This window comes from Saccopteryx leptura, chromosome 1 (genome assembly GCF_036850995.1).
Source record: "Saccopteryx leptura isolate mSacLep1 chromosome 1, mSacLep1_pri_phased_curated, whole genome shotgun sequence".
NCBI lineage: Eukaryota > Metazoa > Chordata > Mammalia > Chiroptera > Emballonuridae > Saccopteryx > Saccopteryx leptura.
The window spans coordinates 387,715,591-387,739,899 of record NC_089503.1 but is presented as its reverse complement, the minus strand read 5'-3'; the positions used below and the strand labels follow the sequence as shown (position 1 = coordinate 387,739,899).

At 58.9% G+C, this 24,309-nt stretch overlaps 3 protein-coding genes and 1 long non-coding RNA gene across 14 annotated transcripts; 2 read left to right on the top strand and 2 right to left on the bottom strand.

Annotated features, from left to right (window-relative positions):
* Positions 1–627: 627 nt before the first annotated feature.
* AGPAT1 (1-acylglycerol-3-phosphate O-acyltransferase 1) lies at positions 628–9,044 on the top strand. Of its 6 annotated transcripts, none has more exons than XM_066359805.1 (8): positions 629–892; positions 1,106–1,249; positions 6,211–6,419; positions 6,610–6,743; positions 6,911–7,086; positions 7,187–7,282; positions 7,394–7,466; positions 7,911–9,044. In XM_066359805.1, exons 3-8 carry the CDS (start codon positions 6,220–6,222, stop codon positions 8,093–8,095), a joined length of 864 nt encoding a protein of 287 aa, XP_066215902.1. In that variant the 5' UTR covers positions 629–892; positions 1,106–1,249; positions 6,211–6,219; the 3' UTR covers positions 8,096–9,044. The 6 variants fall into 6 exon arrangements, with proteins under 6 accessions (XP_066215904.1, XP_066215902.1, XP_066215903.1 ...); XM_066359806.1 differs by having other exon boundaries at positions 687–705; XM_066359807.1 differs by lacking the exon at positions 1,106–1,249 and having other exon boundaries at positions 628–892.
* Positions 8,978–11,363, bottom strand: EGFL8 (EGF like domain multiple 8). 3 transcript variants are annotated; one of them, XM_066359801.1, is made up of 8 exons: positions 11,259–11,363; positions 10,918–11,040; positions 10,702–10,814; positions 10,523–10,618; positions 9,954–10,124; positions 9,789–9,868; positions 9,549–9,702; positions 8,978–9,281 (listed from the first exon to the last, which is right to left on the bottom strand). In XM_066359801.1, exons 1-8 carry the CDS (start codon positions 11,357–11,359, stop codon positions 9,238–9,240), a joined length of 882 nt encoding a protein of 293 aa, XP_066215898.1. In that variant the 5' UTR covers positions 11,360–11,363; the 3' UTR covers positions 8,978–9,237. The 3 variants fall into 3 exon arrangements, with proteins under 3 accessions (XP_066215898.1, XP_066215897.1, XP_066215899.1); XM_066359800.1 differs by having other exon boundaries at positions 9,549–9,868; XM_066359802.1 differs by lacking the exon at positions 10,918–11,040 and having other exon boundaries at positions 9,549–9,868; positions 11,259–11,359.
* Positions 10,540–13,948, top strand: LOC136387776 (uncharacterized). Its single transcript, XR_010748155.1, has 3 exons — positions 10,540–10,712; positions 11,306–11,414; positions 13,813–13,948. It is a non-coding gene; the product is annotated as an uncharacterized lncRNA (long non-coding RNA).
* PPT2 (palmitoyl-protein thioesterase 2) lies at positions 12,919–22,480 on the bottom strand. 4 transcript variants are annotated; one of them, XM_066359797.1, is made up of 9 exons: positions 22,113–22,480; positions 21,045–21,241; positions 20,597–20,750; positions 20,057–20,152; positions 19,860–19,967; positions 18,213–18,296; positions 18,000–18,084; positions 13,890–13,944; positions 12,919–13,725 (listed from the first exon to the last, which is right to left on the bottom strand). In XM_066359797.1, exons 2-9 carry the CDS (start codon positions 21,231–21,233, stop codon positions 13,582–13,584), a joined length of 915 nt encoding a protein of 304 aa, XP_066215894.1. In that variant the 5' UTR covers positions 21,234–21,241; positions 22,113–22,480; the 3' UTR covers positions 12,919–13,581. The 4 variants fall into 4 exon arrangements, with proteins under 4 accessions (XP_066215894.1, XP_066215896.1, XP_066215895.1 ...); XM_066359799.1 differs by lacking the exon at positions 22,113–22,480 and adding an exon at positions 21,585–22,075; XM_066359798.1 differs by lacking the exon at positions 22,113–22,480 and adding an exon at positions 21,436–21,575.
* Between the last annotated feature and the right edge of the window lie 1,829 nt (positions 22,481–24,309).

Genomic DNA, 24,309 nt, shown 5'->3' with positions numbered 1-24,309 from the left:
AGGAACCGCCTCCTGCACACGATCGTAGAGTGGGGGGGGGCTTCAAGGTTTTTAAATCACGATTGGTCTGCCTGCCTGCCAATCACACAGATTCAAAGGAAAGGATTGGTCCAGAGGAGAAAGGAGGCAAGAGATTTGCGCGGTCCTGCCCTTGCACAATGACGATTGGCTTACAGAGTCGCAGTCAGCACGCAATGCAAAGGGACTGGCCGGGCCAAAGGAGGCTTTATTGGTCTGAGTAGCTGCCAGTCATATCCAAAGGCCAGAAGCAATTGGCTCGGGACTGCATAGACCTCACCCGTCTGAGCCCTCGTCTTTCCTTCATTTCCCCTTTCAGAGCCTGTCTGGACTCCTATTGGGCAACGGCTCCAAAGCAAGCGATTGGCTAGAACTCGACGGAAACTGGTAATGAGGTAAAATGCGCGTGCGCAGCAGGCGGCGGGAAGAAGTGGCCCAACCTTGTGAGGGTTGAGCTTCCTCTGGTCCCGCCCCTTCACCTCTGCCTAGTCGCCATAGTGACTGCTCTACAATTGGCGGGGTTTGGGGGTTCAAAGGACTCAAGCTCAGCCACATCCGGGTCCTCCGGATATGGTCTCTCTCGCCTGATTGGACCGTTTCTTCCGCCCCCGCCCCCCCCACTAATGGGCCGCGATCGGAAAAGACGGCGGAGAGCTCAGTAAAGAGGGCAAATACTGGGGTCGCAAGGTTCAAAATGGCTCCGGCCTCCCTCGGTGACGTAGAGAGCGGAGCGTGGGCGCGCCCCTCCCTCTTAGTGAGGCAGGGAGAGGTGGGATTAGCCCCGCGTCTGGATGGTGCGAGCATCGACTTGCGGCGGGCGTGTTAACCACCTCCCCCCTCCCTCGGCGGGACGCCTCCGTCCGCCACGCTTTAGGTGATTTACGGAGCAGAGCTGCCCGAAAGGCCCACCCCCTTTTTAAAGTGACCCGTAGAACCGGAGCCGACCTCGACTCGGCCCTAAACCTCAGCAGCCGAGGCCCGCTCCACCCCTTGGCGAGTGGATGCAGAGGGGCAAGGCCCATCCACCCCCCTTTTTTTTTAAGGCGACCGCGGCCGTTTGTTTTTGATGCCTGCCCTTTCCTTCTAGTTAAGATGCCTGGGAGAACGGGGGTCTTCCTCCTCGGCTGGACCCCTGGGACTTAGGCAAGCTGCTGCAGAGCTTGGGCCTCCCGTACGAGCGTGGGCCTTTGTTCTACAGGGACCCTCCTTGTGGCCCGAGGCGCAGCCCTAGGTAACACTCCTCCCACTCCCGTGCAATCTTTACATCTTCCACCCTCCCGGGCGTGTAAGCTCGCGCCGCAGAGGGCGGCGGGCAGTCCAGCCACCAGCTGATAAGAGCGGGGATGGTGAAGGTTCAGGAGTTCTGGAGAGGTGGACGGGGAAAGTTAGCAAGCAGTGCTGGAAGGACTCTGGGTAAAGGGGTCATGGGAGTCGAGGAACGCGGGCTAGGGACGGAGCTGGATCCGTGGCTATGAAATGAAGAAGGCAGGCCTATCCCAGAGGAATCAATCAGCCTTCTTCCCGCACCCTCTTCTTCCCAAGAAAGCAGCCCGAATGCCCCGTTTCCATTGTAAGAACCAGATGCACCCTGATTCTGTGCTGGGGAAGAGGGGCTGTCTCAGCTTGGGTGCGTAAGGAGACTGATAGGAAGACACTAGAAAGCAGCATTGAGGTTCAAGAGCCTAACAAGGAAGGCAGGGGCAGGGAGGGAGAGGTCCTGGGAAGCCTGGGAGTATCCTTTCTCTTTATAGAGGCAGGGGCTGGGGGGGGGGGGGGGGGGGCTGGTGGAGGAGGAAGTTGGGACTGCCGGGAGGTAGTGAAGGGGACAAAGGGCGACGAGACCAGACTAGAGGGACAAAGGCAGGTGAAGGACTCGGGGCTTGGCATACAGCAGATGCTTGATAAGTGTTTGGAATTGAGTGGCGGGGGACAGGAAAAGGGGTCTCGGAGAATTGGAAGCGATAAGCCGCAGATAGGGGCATTAAGGAAAAAAGGAAACCAAGAATACGTGAGGAGAGCTCAGGAAGGCTGGGGAGCGGGAATGGGCTCCGAGAGGAATACAGCACGTAGGGACACACGAGTCACGCCGGCTGAAAGGGAGCTTTATGGAGGAAATAAAAGAGATGCTGCAGCCCAGCTCTCCCGAAACAGCGAGAGCGAGAGGAGACTGGTGGATGTGGCGGGGAGACGTCTGGGTGCCGGGGAGGCGATTGGCGGGCGGGGCCGTCCATCACCGCCCCCTACTTCCTGGCCCGCCCCGGAAGCCAGCAGGCGTTGGGGAGGGGTGGGGGGATAGCGGCCGCAGCGGCCCCAGCCCTCCGAGAGACGGCAGGAAGGGCGGGAGGGAGCCGGGGGGACAGCCCCCCACCAGTCCCAGCGCTATGGGCCCAGACTCCCGCTCTCCCCTCCCCTCCATCGGCCGGGGCTAGGAGACCCCCCCCATTCTCTCGCCCCCTTGGCACCGACACCCCGACCGAGGCAGAGACACAGCCACCCGCCAGCACCGCTGCCGCAGCCTGGCTGGGGAGGGGGCCGGCCCCCCACGCCCCCCTCCCCGCTGAGGTGGGGGCAGGAGAGGGATGGGGCGGGGGGGGGGAGGAGGTCTCCTGGAGGAGATGGAGCCTGGGAGGGCAGGCTGAGGAGGGGGTCGCTGGGGAGAGGAGAGGGGGCGGGGGGGGGGGGTGGGAGGGCCCCGAGGGGGGGGCAGACCCTGTGCGCTGCGGGGGGGTGTGCACAGGGAATCCTGGAGAGGCCATTCCTACACCTCCCCCGGTTTCTGGCTTCGCCCTTTGGCCCCACTCGACTCCTGGGGGGTTGGGGCCGAGTGAAGGCGGCTCCTGGCCCTCCTAACCCCCCCGGCAGAATTGGCGTCCTAGGAATGCCCCCGGACAGGTCTGATTCCATCCAGACCGGGCCTCTTGTTTCCAGTGGCCTTCTGCACTGCTGGACCCTGACTGACACTCGAGTGCCTTGTGGGTGGGGTGGGTGGGGTAGGGGGGCATATTTTCTGTGGTGAGTGACAGCAGGAACGGCTTATGTGCAGCCAGGTCGTCCTGTGCCGTCTGTGGGCTGTGGAGAGGGGATGTGACTTTCCATCAGGATCGCCTACTCTGATATCTCACGTCTGTGTCTCACGTCCAGCCTTGACATGTTCAAGTGTGTGTGTTTTCACACGCATATTGCACCTTGATATTTTGGGTTTTGTGTTTCTTGCACATGCTATGTTTCTGCATGTTTGCTTTCGTGTGTAGAGATTCTACCTCGTTTTCTCCGGCTCACGTGTTCTGTCCACGGCCCTGCCGTCTGCAGCCGTGTCCATGCGTGGGACCCGCGGTTTACCTGACTTACACACGCTCCTTCTGTGATCGGGTTGTTCTCTTTGCTGCGTATGTTTTCCTAGTCAGCGTTCACTCCACATGCATATGTGCCCCTTCGCGTGTTGCGCCGATGTGACATGTCCAAAGTGCAAGAGCTTAATGGTGACGGATATCATTTCTTAATTTTATTGACCATACATTTGGGAGCCATGTGCTCGTTAACCCACGGGCGCTCTGTGGTATTTCTAAGTCCTTGGTTATTTCTGCTCCAGACAGGGTCAACTTAATGTTATGTATTAGAGAAGGCAACTGGGCCTCATCTCCCCAGAGAACCGTTCCGCAGTGCCTTACCTGGCCGCCCTCCCAGGCCGTGTCTCCTGCACGTGGTCTGTGGTAGCTTTGTGCAATCTGTGGGCGTGAAGCTCCATGCATGCCATGGGGTCAGTCCTGCCATGCACGTTATCTGTCCCCACCTCCACTGTTGCGTGTGTTCGATGACAGCGGCGACTTTCTTCGTGGCGTGGTAGTCCCCTTTCTGTGTGTTTCTGTTGTGTGTATGACGGCGTGTACCGTCTTGATTGTGGTCACTGCTTCCGCTGTGGCCGTGTATCGAATGTGTATCTTTAGATTACTGCTCAGCTTGGCATGTTCGTTGATTCCCCGGTGACTTTTCACAGCTCATGGCCCTCAAGAGGGTCACTGCCCTACTCATGTTCAGAATCGTTGTCCCTGTCAGTGATTGTGGTTGCCTGGGTATGTAGACAGCCTATGATCTGTTCGGCAAGTACAGACGCTTATGAGTGCCTTCTCTGTCCTCTTCTGTCCTGGACATTGGAGATAAGACCGTCCCTGCCCTCAAGCTGCTTACAGACGAGAGAGGGAGACAGAAATGCCAGTGAGCAGTTATACATGGTGGTGTCGAGGTCAGTCGCAAACTCACCTGCAAGGCTTGTTAAAATACAGATGAATGGGCCCAACGCCCAAAGTTCTGATTCAGGAGATCTGGGGTGAGGTCCAAGAAGTTACACTTCCCTCCTTTGAGAAACAGTGATCAAGATAAAAGCCTAATGAAAAGTCAGGCCTGGAGGGGTTCAGGAAGTCCTCCAAAATGTCACACTCAGCTGAGCGAGGCAGGTGAAGAGGTGGAAGGGTGTTCCGGCCAAAAGGAACAGCGTGTTCGTGGCACAGATGCATGAAAGAACACGGTGTGTTCGAGGAACTGAAGCTCATCAGTTTGGAGTAAAAAGGCGTTTGTTTGTAGGTGGGTGGCCAAAGATGTAAACAAGTCAACTGGTCAAGAAGGGCCTCTGGGGAAAACAGGGAAATGCCCAGATTTGTCACAGAAAAGTCTCTGGCTGCCACGTGGAGGAGGGTCTGGCGGGGAAGGCTGAAGAGCCTGTTGCCGGAAGTCCAGGGGAGAAACGCTGGTCTGGTCCGCCCTCATGAACTTGGGGGGCAGCGCTGTGGGGCGCCCGAGGCTGCCCTTTCAGAACTGACAGGGAAGGGACTTGCGTTCCTATTGCCTGGTACCTTTGTTCTTGGCAATGGGCTTACCTTTGAGTACAGCCCTTCCTGCCCCTGGAAAGGAGTGTCTTTGGCCCCGACGAGTATGTGCCTGAACGCTGTTTCTGTGAATTGTGACCGTACCCCCAGCAGTGGGGCCACAGAGTGGAGGAAGGAGGAAGAGCCCAGGAGGTAGGTTCCGGGTGCCCCAGGTCTTCCTCCTGAGCTCTTCTCTGTCCGTCCGGGGCAGGTGGTCAGGCAGACTGCCTCGGGCCGCTGGAAGGCAGGGAAGGAGAGGTAGGGTTCATTTGCCTGTCTGTAGAGGCGGGATTGATGGGTGAGGTCACTCCTGGTGTGTGTCTATCCACGGCGGCTTCTGGAACGGGAGGCTGCGTGGGTGGAGAGGGACTTTCCTAGGTGTGCGTTTCCAGCCCTGTCTGGATGGTGGGATGGTGACCTCGTGTGTGCGTGCGAATCAGTCCACCTTTATGTGTCTGTGTTTGCCTGGTGACCGAGCCTCGTTCTTGCCAGGTAGCCCTTGAGAGTGTCTGTGGTGTCCCATGACTGGCACTGTACCCGCTGTGTGTGCACCTATGCACGGCAGACGCGTCAGTGTGACTTGAGTGCTTAGGGGCACAAGCCGCTTAGGTTGAAGCTGGGAAGTTGTCCCTTAGGAGCCGTATCGCCTCAGGTTAAGTCATTTATCCTCTCCAGGCCTGTTTCCTATAAAATGCGGATTGCTGATTTAACACAGCGTGTATATAGTATATAAACCTGCCCTGTCTAACACAAAAGTAACACAAGCCACCTGTGTAATGTTTCATTTTTTGGCAGGTGCGTTGAAAAACGTAACAGTGAAATTAGTTTTAATAATCTACTCTATCAAACCCAAAAGGTTGTCATTTCAAAATGTAATCAATATAAAAGGTTATTACTGGGACATTTCCCATTGTGTTTCTGATTCCAGCTTTTTGAGATCTGACGTGTGCTTTTCCTCCAGCCCGTCTCAGTGTGGACTAGGCCACATTTCAGGTGCCCGGGAGCCACGTGTGGCTGGCTGCCGGCTGCCAGACGGGACAGTGCGGGCACAGACCCCGACCCACTGCTAGCACTGGCTCTCCTTTCTATTGTCGTTTATTGTCGTGCGTGTGTGACTTGTGGGTGCGCACGTCTGGTGTCTCCTGTGTGTCAGAAGTTACCTAGAGCCTGCGGAGAGAGCGGTGGGAGACGGTCTCCCCACCCCCTCCTAAAGAGGCTTCCGGGGGAGTTTCAGTGGGAGCTCGGGCCCCCTCCTGTGTCTCCCACCTTCTGTGCCTGCTCTGCCCACCCCCTGCAGGCGTCAGGCCCACCGTCCCTCGCCCCGCCCCTGCAGGTGACCAGGATGGAGCTGTGGCCAGGCGCGTGGCCAGTGCTGCTGCTGCTGCTCCTGCTGCTGCTCTTGCTGCTGCCCACCCTGTGGCTCTGCAGCCCCAGTGCCAAGTACTTCTTCAAGATGGCCTTCTACAACGGCTGGATCCTCTTCCTGGCCGTGCTGGCCATCCCTGTGTGCGCCGTGCGGGGACGCAACGTCGAGAACATGAAGTAAGGGCCCGGGGTGACCCGGGAACCCCAGGTCAGGGGCAGGCCGTGGGCGGGAGGGACTGTGAGGGTCTGGGACAAGAAGGGGGAGACAACTGCACAGACGCCTAGCAGGGGGCTGGGCAGAGGGGGGCCGAGGCGTGCAGGGGGACATCAGCGGCCCCTACTGGAACCGCATGCCGTGACCCCGTAGGATCTTGCGTCTGATGCTGCTCCACATCAAATACCTGTACGGGATCCGAGTGGAGGTGCGAGGGGCTCACCACTTCCCCCCCTCGCAGCCCTACGTCGTGGTCTCCAACCACCAGAGCTCCCTGGACCTGCTTGGTGAGACCCCCGAGGCTGCGCCCCGCATGCCCTCCCTCCTGGAGCCTGCCCTGCAGGCTTCCCTCCTGGGGGCTCAGCCCACCCTCAGCCAGGCCTTCAGTCCCCTTCCCTCCCCCCCCCCGCCCTGAGGCTCACCCCGCACCCCCGACACCCCCACACCATCCCAGGGATGATGGAGGTCTTGCCCGGCCGCTGCGTGCCCATCGCCAAGCGGGAGCTGCTGTGGGCCGGCTCCGCGGGGCTGGCCTGCTGGCTGGCCGGTGTCATCTTCATTGACCGGAAGCGCACCGGGGACGCTATCAGTGTCATGTCTGAGGTCGCCCAGACCCTGCTCACCCAGGACGTGAGTCCCCGGGGGATGTGGGGCTATGAATGAATAAACTGCTAGGCATGGCCACGGGGCACCTGCGTGCGGGTCCTCCTCCACCCTCTTTCCCCCCCAGGTGCGGGTCTGGGTGTTCCCCGAGGGCACGCGCAACCACAACGGCTCCATGCTGCCCTTCAAACGTGGCGCCTTCCACCTCGCAGTGCAGGCCCAGGTGACTACTGCCCTCTGGTTCTGGGCCCCAGCCTCAGCACCCCTCCACTCTGCAGAGGCCTGTCCTGGGGGCTCCATAGGGAGCCCCGGCTGATGGCTCTCCCCTCCCCAGGTCCCCATTGTCCCCATCGTCATGTCCTCCTACCAGGACTTCTACTGCAAGAAGGAGCGCCGCTTCACTTCCGGTGAGCGCTCAGGGTGGAGGGGGCGGGCCACGGCAGAGGCTAGCGGGGGGCCCTCCCTAGGAGGCAGGCAGGACAGCCAGTGTCCGAGCCGTGGGGTGTCCGCAGGACTCTCTGAGGATTTATTCAGTGCCCTCCACACAGGGGCCCCTCTGAGAGAGGCTGGTACTGTCTAGCAGAGATACGATCCCGTGTGTGCACAGCTTGGCGCTGGGCAGTAACCGCTGAGCCACTCAGCGGGGCCCGGAGGGGCTGCGCCTGCTTCTGGACAGGGTGTGAGGAAGGCTCTGTGGTGAGGGCCCAGGAGCAGGAGGCAGCGGGCACGCAGTGTCCAGGCTTGAGGGAACAGCGCTGAAAGGCTGAGCAGGACAGTAGTCCAGAAGCTGGGCCCAGCCTGCAGACGGAGGCCCGGGCGGACAGGCCCTGAACACTCTGGTCCCCTTCCAGGGCGATGTCAGGTCCGGGTGCTGCCCCCAGTGCCCACAGAAGGGCTGGCGCCAGACGATGTCCCAGCGCTGGCCGACAGAGTCCGCCACTCCATGCTCACCGTATTCCGAGAAATCTCCACTGATGGCAGGGGCGGAGGTGACTGCCTGAAGACGCCCGGAGGAGGGGGCGAGGCCCGGCTCTGAGCTCCCCGCCCCCCACCTTGCTCCACGCACCTGCCAGCCCCTGGGTCCCTGAAGCAGGGCTACGCCCTCTTCCTCGGTTCCCCTCTCCCCACCCGGGCTCCTCTTTGGAGGCTTCAGCCTCTGAAGTGAATGTCTGTGTGTCCCCCGCCCCTCCCGTGCCATCGTGTCTGTGGGACGGTCGCCTCCCGTCATCTCCAGTGGGTCAGCCTCCACGCGGGTGGGCGTACTCCATCCTGTCCCCGCAGGCACTATTCCTTTGTGGTCTTCTCCCCTCTCCACCCCACGTTGGCCAGTGGACTCGTCCACTCTGTGAACAGTTGCCCAGCCCCACTCCCAAGTCCATGGATTCCGTGGGCTCCTCCGTTCGTGAGGACAAGTCCTCACGCTGTGCCTGGAAGCTGATGCCTGGAACACTCCTCCCAGGCTGTTCTTGGGGACCCTCCTTAGCGTTCCCCTCTCCCACAGAGCCTCCTGTCCATGGAGGCCGGACTCCCCTCACTCAGAGGTCTGGTCCCTGCCCCGGTGCCCGGGGGCCCAGGACAGCACACTCCCGGATGTCAGTTTGGTCCTCACATTTCTGCTCCCCTGTCCCTGTGGTACAGTTCTTCTGTCGCCCCACCCCCTGCAGCCTGCTGTACCATCCTGAGCAGGCGGGCGACAGGCAGCCGGCAGTGCTCTGCTCCCTGCTCCCTGGGCAGTTGGGGGAAGCACTGAACCCTGGCCAGAGGGGGTGGGAGGGTTTTTTATTTATTTCTCTTTCTTTTGAGGTTCCCCCTCTGAGCCAGTTCATTTCCTCCCTGTGGCATTGGCCACACCCTGACTCCCATCCCAGACACGTGCCCACAACAGGGGGCCGCTGGGAGGAAAAGGAGAGGGTGGGACTCTGTTTTGCGTGGTTTTTATTATCCGGATAACAGCAAGGAACCGAGAATAAAGGTTGAGAGAGAGATCTGGACCCTCTGGCTGTGTTTCTTAAGGAGTTGAAGAAGCAGTTCCCACAGGCCATGCATTCTGCCCAGCTTGAAGACGCTGCTCCTCAGTGACAGATAACCTTATCTGCACCAGCCTCCCAGCTGGAGAATCCCCAGGATTCGTGGGTCCAGTTTCTGTATAAATTAGGGGGCAGAAGCTCTGCAGATTCCTCATCGCTGTCCCTGGAGGCCCAGGCTATTGTCTTCACAGGAGCCTGGTTAATGACAAGGAGACAGGCACATGGCCATGAGCTGCCTCCGGCTTGGAGTGGGTGTGAGGACTGGGGAGACTGTCACCCAGCAGTATGGGAAGCCACCAAGCTGGGGACAGCGTGAGGAGGGGTGGTGAAGTGTAACTATCTGGGGACAGCAGGGGTGAGTGAGGACTGGGGGAGGGTTTGGGGGAGCACAGCTGACTTGGGGAGAGCCTGAGGCAGTTGTTGGGGGGCTGGCGGCCCCAGCAGGGGGTACTGGAAACTCACAGGCGCCTAGCCGCTCCTCCAGCAACAGCACCTGGTCGCTGAGGGACTCGATCCTGTCGCCCTGGCCCCACAGTTCGGCCACCTTCTCCGGCTGCAGGTCTTCCGGTGGCGTGGGCAGCACCGCTCGGACCCAGGCCCCAGCCTGCCCAGCCCACTGCAACAGAAGAAACGCTTCGGGGGGTCGGAGACGGGGCGCAGCCCGCCCCGCAGGCGCGGCCCCGCTCGCGGGCTCCCGCTCACCTGCTCCAGCCGCTCCAGGCGCCCGCGCAGCTCCCGGAGCTCCCGCCTCAGGGCTCGCTCGTCCTGCTCCGCTTCCCGAACTGGGACAGAAGAGGGCACTACCGGCCGCTGTCCGCGCCCGCAGCGGGCCCCACCCTCCCCGCCACCCACGCTCCCCGCGCTCACCTGCCACACTGAGGATGCTGGCGCTGGTCGGGGGCGCTGGGGACCCCTCCGCGCAAGAGCGCCCTCCAGGGCCCAGCACCAGGCCGGGGGGGCAAGTGCAAGTGAAGCTGCCTGCCGTGTTTAGGCAGCGGTGCGAGCACAGGGGCACTCCAGCCCGACATTCATCCACATCTAGTCACGGGAAAGAGGCGGGGACTGAGGGTGCAGGGCGGGGCCAGAGCCCAGGTGAGCGGGGCGGGGCCTGAGGGTGCAGGGCGGGGCCGGAGCCCAGGTGAGCGGGGCGGGGCCTGAGGGTGCAGGGCGGGGCCGGAGCCCAGGTGAGCGGGGCGGGGCCTGAGGGTGCGGGGCGGGGCCTGAGCCCAGGTGAGCGGGGCGGGGCCTGAGGGTGCAGGCCGGGGCCCAGGTGAGCGGGGCGGGGCCTGAGGGTGCGGGGCGGGGCCGGAGCCCAGGTGAGCGGGGCGGGGCCTGAGGGTGCAGGGCGGGGCTGGAGCCCAGGTGAGTGGGGCGGGGCCTGAGGGTGCAGGGCGGGGCCTAAGTCACCTTGGCGAAGGGAGGGCGGGCCGACTCACCCACGTGGCAGTGCTTCCCGCCCCAGCCTGGCGCGCACTCGCACCGGTCAGGCCGTATGCAGACGCCTCCGTTCAGGCAGGGCTTAGTGCAGACGGCTGTGGGCACAGGGCAGGCCGTCAAGAAGGGCCCCAGCACCCGCTGGCGCGCCTCCCCGCGACCCGGGAGGAGCCGGCCTCACCTTCGTCACAGGTGAGCGCCCCGGGATGCCGCTTCCTCCACCCCTGGCAGCACACGGTGTGCGTCTGCAGCACCTCCCTCCTCACCTCCCGCCAGGCCACACGGTACGTGGTCCTGCAACACAGCGCGCGGCTCTGGACCGTGGCCTGTGGGTCCTGGTCGGGGTTCTTGAGGTTCCCCTAGAGAGACCCCGGAACCCAGGCTCCCCGTCCTTCACCTGTAGGTGCTGCAGACGCGCCTCCCCGCGCACAGGGTCAGGTAGGGCTTATGCACTGGCTGGCTGTAGGACTCGTTGTAACGGAGCGGGACCACCAGCGTCTGCTTGGAGCAGACCCTCTGACTGCACCGAGGCGGGAGAACGTGGGACACATTACTGACTGGGCCAGGTCCTGGCGGGCCTGGGGTCCTAGATGACTCGAGGCTCACTGGGGTTCAGTCCTTTCTTCCGGTGATAGCCTCGCCCTCCTTCTAAACTTCTTTGTTTTGCCCCCCTGTGAAGCTCCGCCCCCAGAAAGTTTTTCTGATGATCTCACCCTGCCCCGGCCCCTCTGTTGTCACCTCTCTTTGCGGGATCCACCCTTGGACCCTTCGCCCGACGTCAGCAGGAGGAGGAATGAGAGTCCACCCAGGAGAGCGCAGACCTCAGCCCTGGACCCCATGATTCTCCTGGACTCTGGACTTCGATTACCGATTACCGGCTGCAGGCAAGAAGAGGTTAATGTCGGCCCTTCCCCTCTCCCTGCACTCCTCCAGCTCCGGCCCCTCCAAAGCAGTCTGCTGGTGCCCTCTAAGGGTGACAGGACAGTACTCTCCTCTAAGGGTGACAGGACAGTACTCTGTACACACTTGCACTGGTCGTCAGGAACAGCACCCGACAGACAGCACACGCTGGTCCATAGGGGCTCACGCCCTGACACACCCTCCCCTCCCCTCTACACACACAGTGAACCCTCCCCTCCGTGACCCTCCGATCTCTAACATGCCCTCTTCCCCCTTATTCTTACTACTTTCCAAACCTCAGGTACTCACCGCTAACTACACCCTCTCCCTCCTCACACACAAACCCACGCTCCGAGAGACTCCACACCTTCAACACATCCCCGCGACCCTCACACACGTGTGCCATCACGTACATCTCTCACCCAGACAACACCCCTCAACTCACACTCCGAGGCTCTGAATGAACCCCACGTTCCCCATGGACATTCTCTCCCCACCTGCCTCTCCCTGGGAAACTTCAGGCCCACCAGCCTCAGCGGCAGCAGCTCAGACTGGTGGGCCGGCCGACCGACCACAGCAGAGAGGAGGGGCTGGGCCACACGGAGTCCTCCCATTCCTGCCCCCTCCCACGGGCCTCCCCTGGAGCTCCACAGCTTGGCCCACTCACTGGGGTCCAAGTCCCACTACCTTCACCCTATCTCAGCAACGGGCGCCCTAGAAGTATCTTTCCAACTTTCTGGGGCTCCTTCTGTCTGAGAACCCCCCAAATCAGCAGAGGCTACTGGCCGTATAACACCACCAGTACCCTGGGTCCCTGCCTCCCCCTTAAACCCAATACAGACTAGGGGAGAACTGGGGGGGGGGAGCAGAGAGCTGGCAGACAACAAAGTGGGGTCAGGTCATGCGAGAAGAGGCAGGATCGGCCGAGGAAAGAAATGGGGGAGGTCATCACAGAGGGGCAGGGGGCAACCCAGGGCACTGAGGAGAAAACTGACCCCATTTCTCGATGACATTTGTTAGGGTCTGGGGGTGGGGGGCCCAGTCGAGTCAGCCCCTGCCCCCTGTGTCAGAGCAGACAGGGCCCTATTGTCCCTCCCAAAATGCCTTCTTTCAAGGAAGAGGAGGTCCATTGTCCAGCCCCTAACCCCACGCTGGCCTACAAAGGTCGAAAAGGGGCCCAACAATGCCCACCCTGAGCCTCAGGCCCCTCGTCTAGCCCGGGGGTGGCAGGGACATTCCATACGTGAAGCGGGGGCACAAGCCACTGGAGCCAGGGGCTCGGCTCCCCAATCCTAGGCTAGGACAGGAAGAGAATTGTACTCAGCAGGAAAGAACCCACGGGGAATCAGGAACCCACACAGAATGGGCACTGAGAGAGCGGAAACTCCAGGGGTCCCACCCCAGACCAGGCATCCGGGTACCCAGGCCTCGGGCTCTCCGTTCCCACCCTCTTTTGGGGAGCCAGGTCCCCCTCACCTGGAAATGAGCCAAGCCACACTGAGGAAACGGAACTTTATTTCCATAAATACAGGGGTAACCCCCATTCAACGGTAGCTAAAAGAGGGGCTGGGGCCTCAAAGAAACTAGGCTCCCAGAGGGTTCCCCAACACTGAACATAGGGACTGGGGGATCCCCAAACCTGAGATGGGCCTCACAGGCCACAGATATACCCCAACACTGACACTTCAAGAATGGAACTGTCCCCATAGGGGAGCCTCAGGACCCCACTCTCATGGGTAGTCCTTCCTAGGGGCGGGAGGGCTGACGAGGAAGCTCAGAGTCAAAGGGGACGTGGAGCACAGAAGCTAACAATGTCCTGAGTGGCCTGGAAGAAACCCCTGTGGTGGGCAGGCTGGGGTCCCCTCCTGTACAGCCAGAGATGGAGGAGCAGCCACACGTTAAAAACCTGGTTTTTCACGTCCCAACCTCAGCCTTGGGAGGAAAGGAGAGCGTGGAGCAACCCCCAGATGAAGACAGGAGGTGGACGAGCCCAGGACGGACGTGGCATTCACGGAACACAGGAGGGGGTCCTGGTTGGCTGGCAGGGGCAGTGTGCGAGCAATGACATGGTCACAGGCACAACAGAGCCGGACATCTGCTTCCCAAGGTCACCACTTGGTGTCTGGGCCAGAGAGTTCCTGGGGGACCCCTGGGGATGTCCTCAGGAGAGCCAAGGTTCAATGCAGGTCTCATAGAGGGTTTGGTTGGAGTGCCAGGCTGTGTGGGCAATGCCAGCCATGGGACACCGCACGATGGCCCCCCGGGCCAAGAGAGTCTTCAACCCAAAAGAATCCCGAAGGTAAACCTTAGAGGCGGGTGAAGGGGGAGGGAAGAAAGACAGAGGGAGAGACGAAGTGAGCTCCTTCTGTTGTCTCAGGGCCCCTCCCCACAGGGTGCACCCTTCACGAGACGGCAGCGGGAGAGCTGCGGACTGAGCTGGGACAGGGCAGAGCAAATCCCGGGACTCACCGGCTGCTCCTCCATCTCCAAGACTGTCTCGTTTGAATCATAGAAACCGAAGAAGCTACAGAGAGATGGGGGAGGGGGCATTATCAGAAGAGCTGGAGAAAACCAGGGTGGGCTAGTACCCTTTAGGAACTGAGCCTCTTGGGGAGACGGGCAGCAGGGGGGACACTCAAAATACTTAACTAGAGGCCCTGGCCGGTTGGCTCAGCGGTGGAGTGTCAGCCTGGTATGTGGAAGTGCCGGGTTCAATTCCTGGCCAGGGCACACAGGAGAGGTGCCCATCTGCTTCTCTACCCCTCCCCCTCTCCTTCCTCTCTGTCTCTCTCTTCCCCTCCCGCAGCCAAGGCTCCATTAGAGCAAAGTTGGCCCGGGCACTGAGAATGGCTCCTGTTGCAACAGAGCAACGCCCCCTGGTGGGCATGCTGGGTGGATCCCGGTCAGGCACATGCTGGAGTTTCTCTGCCTCCCAGCTTCTCACTTCAGAAAAATACAAAAAAAAAAAAAAACTCAACTAGACATCATGTGCCCCATGAGGCATGCACTGAGGACACAGCGCCACTTCTGCTGAATGCCCATCAGAAATGTATCACCTAAATCTAATCCTGAAGAAATAGGGCCCTAGCTAGTTTGCTCAGTGGATAGTGTCAGCCTGGCACAGGTTCGATTCCCAGTCAGGGCACACAGGAGAAACAACCATCTGCTTCTCTCCCTCTTCCCTCCTGCAGCCAGTGGCTTGATTGGTTCAAGAGTCGCTCGGGCACTGAGAACAGTGAATTGGTCAGTCCCAACACATCAGCCTCAGGTGCTAAAAATAGCTCTGTTAATTCAAGCATCTGCCCCAGACTGGGGTTGCTGGGTGGATCCCAGTTGGGTGCATGTCTGAGGGAGTCTGTCTCACTATATCTCCCTCTCACTTAAAAAGAAAAAATCTAAGCATGAGAAAATAAGCAATGAACCCAAACTGAGGGACATTCTGCAAAAGAGACATGAAACCTACATACAACATGTGATCCTGGTTGGAGATTACACTGAAATTTTTTTTTCCTAAAAGGACAATTGGAAAAATTTGAATGTGGTTACAGAGTACTGTATCAATGTCAATTTCCTGATTTTGATAATTGGACTGCAGATATATAAAAAAAATACCCTGTATGCAGGAAATAGACATACTGAAGTTTTAGGGTAAAGAGACAATGTCTACCACCTACTCTCAAACAATTCACACACACTATAGAGAGAGAGGGTGCTAACAGACACAGTAAAATGTTTGCATTTGGGGAAACTGAAGAGTATACAGGATTGCTTTGTACTACTTTGGTGACTTAAGTACGAAATTGTTTCAAATCTTAATTTTTTTTTTTTTTTTTTCAGTGAGAGGAGGTGAGACAGAGACAGACACCCCCCCCCCCCACTTGCCTCCACTGGAATCCACCCAGAAAGCCCACTAGGGGGCGATGTTTTACCCATCTGGGGCCTTGCTTCATTGCTCAGCAACCAAGCTCTTAGGCCTGAGGTGGAGGCCACAGAGCCATCCTCAGCGTCCAAGGCCAACTTGCTCCAATCAAGCCATGGCTGCTGGAGGTGGGAAGAGAAAGAAGCAAGAGGGGAAAGGGTGGAGAAGCAGATGGACGCTTCTCCTGTGTGCCCTGGCCAGGAATCAACCCCAGGACATCTGCACGCCTGGCCAAAGCTCTACCAATGAGTCAACTGGCCAGGGCCTTAACTAAGAATCTTTAAGTGGCACGGGTGCTAAGTGGGCGCTGGGGATGAGATACTGAGCAAGTGCAGACAATAGTAAGTCCAATGGGCTGCAGGAGCAAATAGGAGAGGCCACTGCCCCAGCTGAGAGCATCAGCAAAGGCTTCCCCACACTGACCCTGGACTAGGGACGGCTGTCTGTCCCAGGCAGAGAACACAAGAACAAAGGCACGCCTGGGGGAGCTGGGCCCGGGACTGGGGGACTGTGTGGAGAGGCTGGAGTTCCTAAGGGGCAGGACAGCGGTGGGGACACCAAGACCTGGGCGTGTGCTCCAGCTCGGCCACACTCCCCACGGGGTGCAGCTGAGCGTGTCACTCCTCTTTGCCCTGCACCAGCAACACCTCCTTGGTAGAGAGGAAGTGGGACGTTGCGGTTAACAGATCTCCTGACTCCGCCACCGACTAGCTCGATAAATGTGATGCGTATGATCTCATCTCTGCAGCCAGGTTTCCTCAAATGTCAAATGCGGGTAACAGTAACTACCCACAGGGTTGTTCTGAGAATTAAATGAGCTTTGTTTGAAAAGTCCTTCGAATGCTGCCTTGGGACCTAAGAGCTGCTATGTAACTATGAGCTATTACTCTCTTCGTAGGGTTGCTGTAGATCTGACATGAAATATAAATAAATCCCATGTCATTATATGGGAGGTTACTCCTTCCCTCAGCACCTGCCAGCCCTGGGTTGCTGGTTCGATCCCCGGTCAGGGCACACACAGGAACAGATGTGTTCCTGTCTCTCTCTCTCTCTCTCTCTCCCTCTCTCTAAAATTAATCAATAAAACCAATTTTTTAAAGCCCTCCAATGCCTTCCCACTTTACTTAGAATAAAAAGTCAAGGGTCACGGTGGCCAGGGGCTGGGAGAGGCAGCGCTGAGGCACTGAGTGTTTAATGGGTCCAGAGTTTCTGTCTAAGGAGAGAAAAAAGTTCTGGAGACAGATGGTAGTGATGGTCACACAATAAAGTGAATGTACATAATGCCACTGCACTGATACTTAAAATGGTCAATTTTACGTTGAGTATATTTTATAGAGGAAAAGAAAGTCAAGGGCCATCCTTTGCCCTCCGAAGGCTCTCGATGTAACTGGCGCCCTGGTTCCTCTTTCCGTCTGATCTGCCACCCTCCCCGGTGCCCTGGGCACCGGCTCCTCAGGCCTCCCACCCACCCCAGGGCCTTGCACAACGCCTTCCCTCATCTCCTTCTGTCTCTGCTCAAAGGGCGACTCTTCCAGGACGGCACCTCGATGTAACTGGCGCCCTGGTTCCTCTTTCCGTCTGATCTGCCACCCTCCCCGGTGCCCTGGGCACCGGCTCCTCAGGCCTCCCACCCGCCCCAGGGCCTTGCACAACGCCTTCCCTCATCTCCTTCTGTCTCTGCTCAAAGGGCGACTCTTCCAGGACGGCACCTCGATGTAACTGGCGCCCTGGTTCCTCTTTCCGTCTGATCTGCCACCCTCCCCGGCGCCCGGGGCACCGGCTCCTCAGGCCTCCCACCCGCCCTGGGGCCTGTGCAGGTGCCGTCCTCCTGCCCCCACAGGCTTGCACAACGCCTTCCCTCATCTCCTTCGGTCTCTGCTCAAAGGGCGACTCTCCAAGGACGGCGTCTCCGGAAGCTAACACAGGCTCCGGTCACCCTCTCGTCCCTCCCTCCGCCGATTTCATTATGGCCTGCCGTACCCGTTCCCATTTATCACCGGTCTGCTCGCCCAGAACGTGAGCCACTATACATGACAGCAGGGCTTCTCTTCCATCTGAACCCCAAACAGCGCACGGCACGCAGTGCTCATGAGTGACTAAGTGGGTCAGGCGACATGTCAGATCACCCATGCTGACCTGTAAGGGAGGCACACGCAGGGTGCCATGGGGACCTGGACTTCCCCAAGGAACAGGGTGGAAGGGATGAGTATGGGGCGGGGGCAATCCCAGGAAGCCAGGTAAGGAAAAGAGGTCACAGGAAATAGGTTAAAATGGCATGGAACTATTTATACACACTGTCCCAATGTCAGTTTCCTGATGTTGACATTGTGCAAGCATGACACAGGACGCAGCCAGCGGGGACACTGGGTGAAGGATGCAGAGCGCCTCTCTAAGTCAGCTCTGCAATTTCCTAGACATGCATACTTGTTCCAAGTTTTTACAAAACTGGGGGTGGTGGGGATGGAGAGGAGGTAGGGTCAGCAAGACAGTGACTGGCCTGATACCGGGGCTGCGGGGTGACTCCCAGGACCTGGCCCCGGCTTCCAGGCTCAACAGTGGCATTGACCGAACAAGGGAACCAGTTTCAGGCATGAGGCGAGGACCGGTGGAGATGAGGGGGCACCCTTAGCCAATCTTCAGGCCACACGGTCCCTCGTTACCTGGACTGCCAGGGGGTAATCACACCGTCGTCAGGGCCCCCAATCAGCACCATGCGGCCCACACGGAGGAAGTTCTTCCGCCACGCTGCACGTTGAGAAGAAGAGGGCCCAAGTCAGGCACAGGGGTCAGGCCAGGGTGGAGCGGGGAACACGGTGGTGGGGGGGGTCAGAAAAGCAGAGAAACGGGCCCCAAGGGGAAGCCTGGGGTCTCACCGGTGGCATTGGGATGGTCTCTTTCCCCGTTGATCAGGGCCAGGAAGCTGCTGGCATTGAGGTACAAGTCATCGTGGTGGGGGTCTGGGTACAAACAGCATTTAGAAAGTCAGAGGAGCAGGGAGAGGAAGCAAGACTGGAGACTGGAAGACCAGTCCGGAGGCCACAGTAACAGACAAGGTGAAAACTAATACAATGTAGCAATGATAATAATCACTAAGCAGGGCAGCAAACACCTTTATCCAGCACCTACTACAAGCCGGATCCTGTCCAAAGTATACATTATATTCATTCACGTATTTAATGAATACCACCACCCACCCTATAAAGCAAGTACTACACTATTATTTCACAGACAAGGAAAAGTGAGTCACAGGAAGCTTAAGGAATACCCAAGGTCACCCAGCAGGGGCTGACTTCAAACGCCAGCCGTCTGCACCCAGCATGCGTGGTCTTAAAAAGTTCCCTAGACAGGCCCTGGCCGGGTGGCTCAGCAGTAGAGCGTCAGCCTGGTGTGCGGAAGTCCCGGGTTCGATTCCCGGCCAGGGCACACAGGAGAAGCGCCCATCTGCTTCTCCACCCCTCCCCCTCTCCTTCCTCTCTGATTCTCTCTTCCCCTCCTGCAGCCAAGGCTCAACTGGAGCAAAGATGGCCCAGGCGCTGGGGATGGCTCTGTGGCCTCTGCCTCAGGCACTAGAATGGCTCTGGTCCCAACAGAGCGACGCCCCGGATGGGCAGAGCATCGCCCCCTGGTGGGCGTGCCAGGTGGATCCTGGTCAGGCGCATGCAGGAGTCTGTCTGACTGCCTCCCCGTTTCCAGCTTCAGAAAAATACAAAAAAAAAAAAGTTCCCTAGACAGGTGCACTAGGCCTACTGCTCATTTCTGTAAATAAAGTTTATGGGAACACGGACACACTCATTTCCCTGTGGTGTATGGCTGCTTTCACACTGGCGTGCCAGAGTCCAAGTTGTTGTGACAAACTATATGGCCTGCAAAACTGAAAATATTTATGATCTGGCCCTTTAAAGAAAAAGTTGAGCCCTAGCCGGTTGGCTCAGCGGTAGAGCGTCGGCCTAGCGTGCGGAGGACCCGGGTTCGATTCCCGGCCAGGGCACACAGGAGAAGCGCCTATTTGCTTCTCCACCCCTCCCCCTCCTTCCTCTCTGTCTCTCTCTTCCCCTCCCGCAGCCGAGGCTCCATTGGAGCAAAAATGGCCCGGGCGCTGGGGATGGCTCTGTGGCCTCTGCCCCAGGCGCTAGAGTGGCTCTGGTAGCAACATGGCGACGCCCAGGATGGGCAGAGCATCGCCCCCTGGTGGGCAGAGCGTCACCCCTGGTGGGCGTGCCGGGTGGATCCCGGTCGGGCGCATGCGGGAGTCTGACTGTCTCTCCCTGTTTCCAGCTTCAGAAAAATGAAAAAAAAAAGAAAGAAAAGAAAAAGTTGGCTGACCCCTGGACCAGACTCTACGTTTTGAGACACTAGGTAATACATATAAAGCATTCTGAACAGTGCCTGTTCACACATTGTTATCATTATTGTTATCACCATTATTGTTGCTGTTGGTTAGGGTAGAGCGGGGGCACCAGGCCTGACCTACCCTCCAGGGTCCCCCTCCACGGAGGTCCAGTTTAGCATCCCCTACTCACCATGCCAGTAGTTGCATATGGAGAACTCCTGCCCCCAGGGGCTATAGCAGATCCGGTAGAGGTTAGATCTCATGGAGGTAGGGAACAGCCACTTCAAGTAGTCCGTATCTGGGAGGAGAACACAAGTGCCCAGTGGCCCCAAGCCTTTGTGTCCCCAGAACTCAGGGCCCCCTATGAAGCCCACAGTACCCACTCACCTCCATACTGGCCCATCTGTGGAGAGGAGAGAGAGATGAAGGAGTCCACGTTGTGCTCATCCATCACAGAGAGCAGCGCCCGGCACACCAGGCCCCCTGCCGGCAGACCGCCACCCCAGGAAGGTGGTTAGGGACAACCAGGCCAACAGGCCTCTTCCCCACTCCGCCTCGCCCCCCAACCAGAGCGCACAGAAATAAGCCTGAGCTCCAGAGAACTAGACACAGCCTGTGGTAACAGGTCCCACGCCGTGTAAACGACAGAGCCAGGGTTAGAGTCCCGGCCTTCCACCTCTGAACTCTAGGGTACTTTTTACGGCCCCACTCACGATCTCCTTGGTGCAGGAACCATGGGTAAGGGAGAAAGGAGGGGGCAGAAGTGCAGGGAGCCTCCCACTCAGGACACACACGGAGATGAGACCCAGGTGCTGAAAAGGGGCATCCCGACTGGAGCAATGTGGTTCAGAAAAGGGGACACTAGGAATTGTCTCTCAGATAAGGATCAAGCTTCGAATTGGGGGTGGGGTGGGGGTGGGCACCTACCCTGCGAGTAGCAGATGAGGTGCACCCCTTGAGGGGCCTCGGCCATGATAGGGGCCACAGCCTCCCGGAACCCCTCCACCTGTTCCCACAGGGGCCGCAAGCTCTCTCTGCCATCGAAGAGATCCAGCACGGTCACCGCAGTCCCGGGGTGTGTCTGTGGGAAGGGGGGCAATACTGCAACTGGGGACGGACCGGGAGGCCCGGGCACACCACCGCCCGGGCTGCGCCCACAATGCCTGCTGCGCCTTGCCAGAACCGGGGGTTCCGTCCGCCACCCAACGTCCCCCACGCCAGCACCAGTTCCCGAGGAGGCGGGCAGGCCCCGAGGGGCGGCTTGCAGCGCCTCGTTCTCCCCGCCACCCCCCCCCACCCAACCCCCACCCTCACCCCACCCCCCAGCCGCCGTAGATTCCTCGGACGCCCCACGACCGGGCGTCCCCTGCCCGACCTCGTTGATGTATTCCAGCAGGTGGCGGAAGCTGTACGAGCTGTCGAAGAGCCCGTGCACCACGATGACCGGCTTGTAGGCAGCCAGGCGGGGCACGCGGGCTGCCGGCAGCAGCAGCAGCAGCCGCAGGAGGAGCAGCAGGAGCAGGACCCCCGCACGGGGCAGCCGCGGCCCCCGGAGCCCCAGCATGCTGTCGCCTGAAAAGGGGGCGACGAGAGCTGGTGAGGGAGATGACAGCGCCCCCGCCCCTCGGCACAGACACCGGGCCATCGAGCCTCTCCCGCCCATGTTCCCTCCAGGTTCTGGGTCCCCCAAAACAGCCAACTTTTCGTTGACGCGGGTCCTCTCCCCACAAACACACCCACTCCAGCGTGGACGCACGGACACGCACCCGAAGCCCCGCCCCCAGCTCAGCGGGGACCGGGTCCCCGGGCCTAGGACCGTCCTGGAGCATCGCCCGAGTGTGCACCCCCCGCGGCTGTGCAGGGAGGACCCCTGGGCGGCAGCAGCCCGGGTGCCCGGGAGAGTGCCAGGTCCCACCTGGCCTCGCTCCGCCCGCCGTTGACTGCGCCCCAGTCTGGAAGCCCGCGGGGGAGGGGACAAGGGTCAGGACAGCGTGCGCCGGAGAATGACGGACAGGCGAGGGGCGGCTGCTCGGGGGCGCGCTCCGCCGTCACGTCCGGGGCTTTCCCTGGCAACCGTGCCGGCGTCCTCCGCAACGCAGGCGGGTAGACCGGACGGGCCATGGAACTTTCCATTGCGTCCTCGGAGCGGGGGGAGGAAACGGTTGGAGCGATCCATTTTAGATCGGTGAGGAAAGGAAGAAACAGCCAAGATATCCTGGGAACGGAAGGGAGGCCTTCTCCCCGGTGACCGCTTCTGGGGCCCAGTTCCGCAGGACAGCACGCGTCCCGCTGGGGGGCAGATTCGGGGAAGGCGGCGCTCCGCACTTCGTCGTCCACCTGCGGAGGGCTGGAACCAGGCCAGGCCAGGCCAGGCCAAACCTACCCCTGCCTGCCCGCCCAGGTCACCCTCTTACAACTCTTGATTCTGAAGTGCGTGTCGTACCCGTGTCTCCAGAGACGCCGAGAGTCCTCCTGGCCCCTTGAGCTAAAAGAGCAGTCTGGCCCAGTTTCTCCTGCCTTATTCTCAGCGCCCCATAAAGGATCCACCCCCAAGGGGCGGAGGGCCCCCGAGGCAGCACTCACTGACTCAACGCTTGCGTGGCTTCGACCAGACTTTCAAGCAGAGCGACCCCCACAATCGGGCCCTTAGCAGGGAGCTCGCATGGATAGGTGGCTTCCCGCCCACACCCTTCCACCCAGTCCAGACTTCCAAGCTCCAGGGTATCCCCACCTCGCCACCTGTGACCCGTGAAGAATCTAGTGAAGAAATAAAATGGACTCACTATAGCCAAGCTGCTCGATTACTAAGTCAGGCAGGCTGAGGTATGAAGAAATTATTTTATTCTTGTTTCAATGTAAACTTTTAAAAAGAGATTTCACTTCTTGATTTTTTTATATAATATTTTTTTTATTTATTCATTTTAGAGAGGAGAGGGAGAGACAGAAAGGGGGGGGGGAGAGGCAGAAGGGGGGGGAGGAGCTGGAAGCATCAACTCCCATATGTGCCTTGACCAGGCAAGCCCAGGGTTTTGAACCGGCGACCTCAGCATTTCCAGGTCGACGCTTTATCCACTGCGCCACCACAGGTCAGGCCTTCTTGATTTTTTTTAAAGATAGGAGAGAGAGAGAGAAAGAGAGAAAGAAGGGGGTTAGAGAGGAGCCGGAAGCATCAACTTGTAGTAGGAAAGTGCCCTGACCCGGGTTTCAAACCCATGACCTCAGCATTCCAGGTCCACACTCCATTCACTGCACCACAGGTCAAGCTGAATTGAACTTTTGAACTTTCTAGTCCTGTGTCAGTGCCATCAGACGTCCAAATAACTCTGATTATCCCCTGAGGGACTAAGGAAAGACTATTCAGGTATCCAGACCACCTGACATCCAGCATCCAGACCACCGGTCATCGAGAGGATTACCAATCCAGAGGCTAAGAACGCAGAATGGATTCCTCTCAAGAATGTACTTTCTACTATAAGAACTCTCAGCTTTTCTTTCTTCTTGGGAACACTGGATATTTTGCCTAATTGTGTTACCGGTTTGCAAACCCTAAGACCCTTGAACAAATCCTTGTCGTTTATTTCTAGCAGAGCTTCTAGACTCTTGTTGAGTTCCTTGGACACGGGGGCACCCCAGCTAAAGCTTTAACTTAGCATTTGAAGATGTTTCCTTTGAGCAAAGGACTTCCTAGATTGTATGAGCCCCTTCTTTTTCTTTTTTAACAAGGTCTTTGCTGGTCTACAGTCCCTCCCAGTCAAACCAGTTTGAGCTCTGAGTTGTCTAGGAGGAAGAGCTGGTGGTGGAGGGTTAGGAGTTCGCACAAACACCATAGAATCCAGAACAAGGAACAATGATCTAAATCTCGGCAGCCTGGCTTTGGCCCGGGTGAAGGTCTCTGTACAGCTAGCTCTATAGCCTTTGTTCATATTCAAAGGGGGGGGGGGGACGAACACAGCCTGGGGGAGTGAGTGCCTCAGGCGGGGACTGGGAAGTACTAATCCAAAGGGGGGGTAGTAATGATCCCCCCACACACGTATCCCTCCCCTTCTAGGTATTCCCAAGATACAGTAAGCACATTAAAAGACTGCAGTTACTGCTGTGGCCCATGTTGACTCAAGAGGTGGCTTTGTGTCTTGTGGGGGTGGGAGCATTGTTGGGAGCAGGGTTGGGGGGTGGAATTTAAGGAATGGATCTGAACACTGCTGGGCACAGAAACTCTAAGAAGCCCAGTAAGCAAAGAGGGGGAAGGGCATCAAATGCATATTCCCAAGCCAGCTGCCAGAAATGAGCAGGTGATTCACACACACACACACAGTGTGCTAGCTCCTTCACTCCAGTGGAAGAAAAGTATCACTGCATCTCCTAAGCTCCGTCTGGTCCTTCCTCCTCCCTGGCCCAGGCCAGGCTTACTCGGAACTACTACAGACCTGAGCCTCCCCATTCACCCCAAGCCCAGGCGGCAGGTTGAGGCCGTAACCCGCGGGGGGGGGGGGCACGTTTCCGGGAACCGCTGCGCTCAGCTCTGCACCCAGGTCTCTCTCACACACGATTCTCTCTCCTCAAGTGGGGAAACTAGGGTCAAACGTGGGAGAGGATTCTGGGACCTCGCAGGGAATCTGAGGAAAGCTGAAGGGGAGACCTGG

Coding starts and splice junctions, on each gene's coding strand:
- AGPAT1 (XM_066359807.1), top strand. CDS start 6,220: ATGGAGCTGTGGCCAGGCGCGTGGCCAGTGCTGCTGCTGCTGCTCCTG. Junction 7,087..7,186: donor AGACCCTGCTCACCCAGGAC/GTGAGTCCCCGG, acceptor TTTCCCCCCCAG/GTGCGGGTCTGGGTGTTCCC. Junction 7,467..7,910: donor GGAGCGCCGCTTCACTTCCG/GTGAGCGCTCAG, acceptor GTCCCCTTCCAG/GGCGATGTCAGGTCCGGGTG.
- EGFL8 (XM_066359800.1), bottom strand. CDS start 11,359: ATGGGGTCCAGGGCTGAGGTCTGCGCTCTCCTGGGTGGACTCTCATTC. Junction 10,815..10,917: donor CGCGTCTGCAGCACCTACAG/GTGAAGGACGGG, acceptor GCTGTGTTGCAG/GACCACGTACCGTGTGGCCT. Junction 10,619..10,701: donor GGCGCTCACCTGTGACGAAG/GTGAGGCCGGCT, acceptor CTGTGCCCACAG/CCGTCTGCACTAAGCCCTGC.
- PPT2 (XM_066359796.1), bottom strand. CDS start 21,332: ATGGGCGGGAGAGGCTCGATGGCCCGGTGTCTGTGCCGAGGGGCGGGG. Junction 19,968..20,056: donor ACAGATGGGCCAGTATGGAG/GTGAGTGGGTAC, acceptor TTCTCCTCCCAG/ATACGGACTACTTGAAGTGG. Junction 13,726..13,889: donor TGGAGATGGAGGAGCAGCCG/GTGAGTCCCGGG, acceptor CCCGCCTCTAAG/GTTTACCTTCGGGATTCTTT.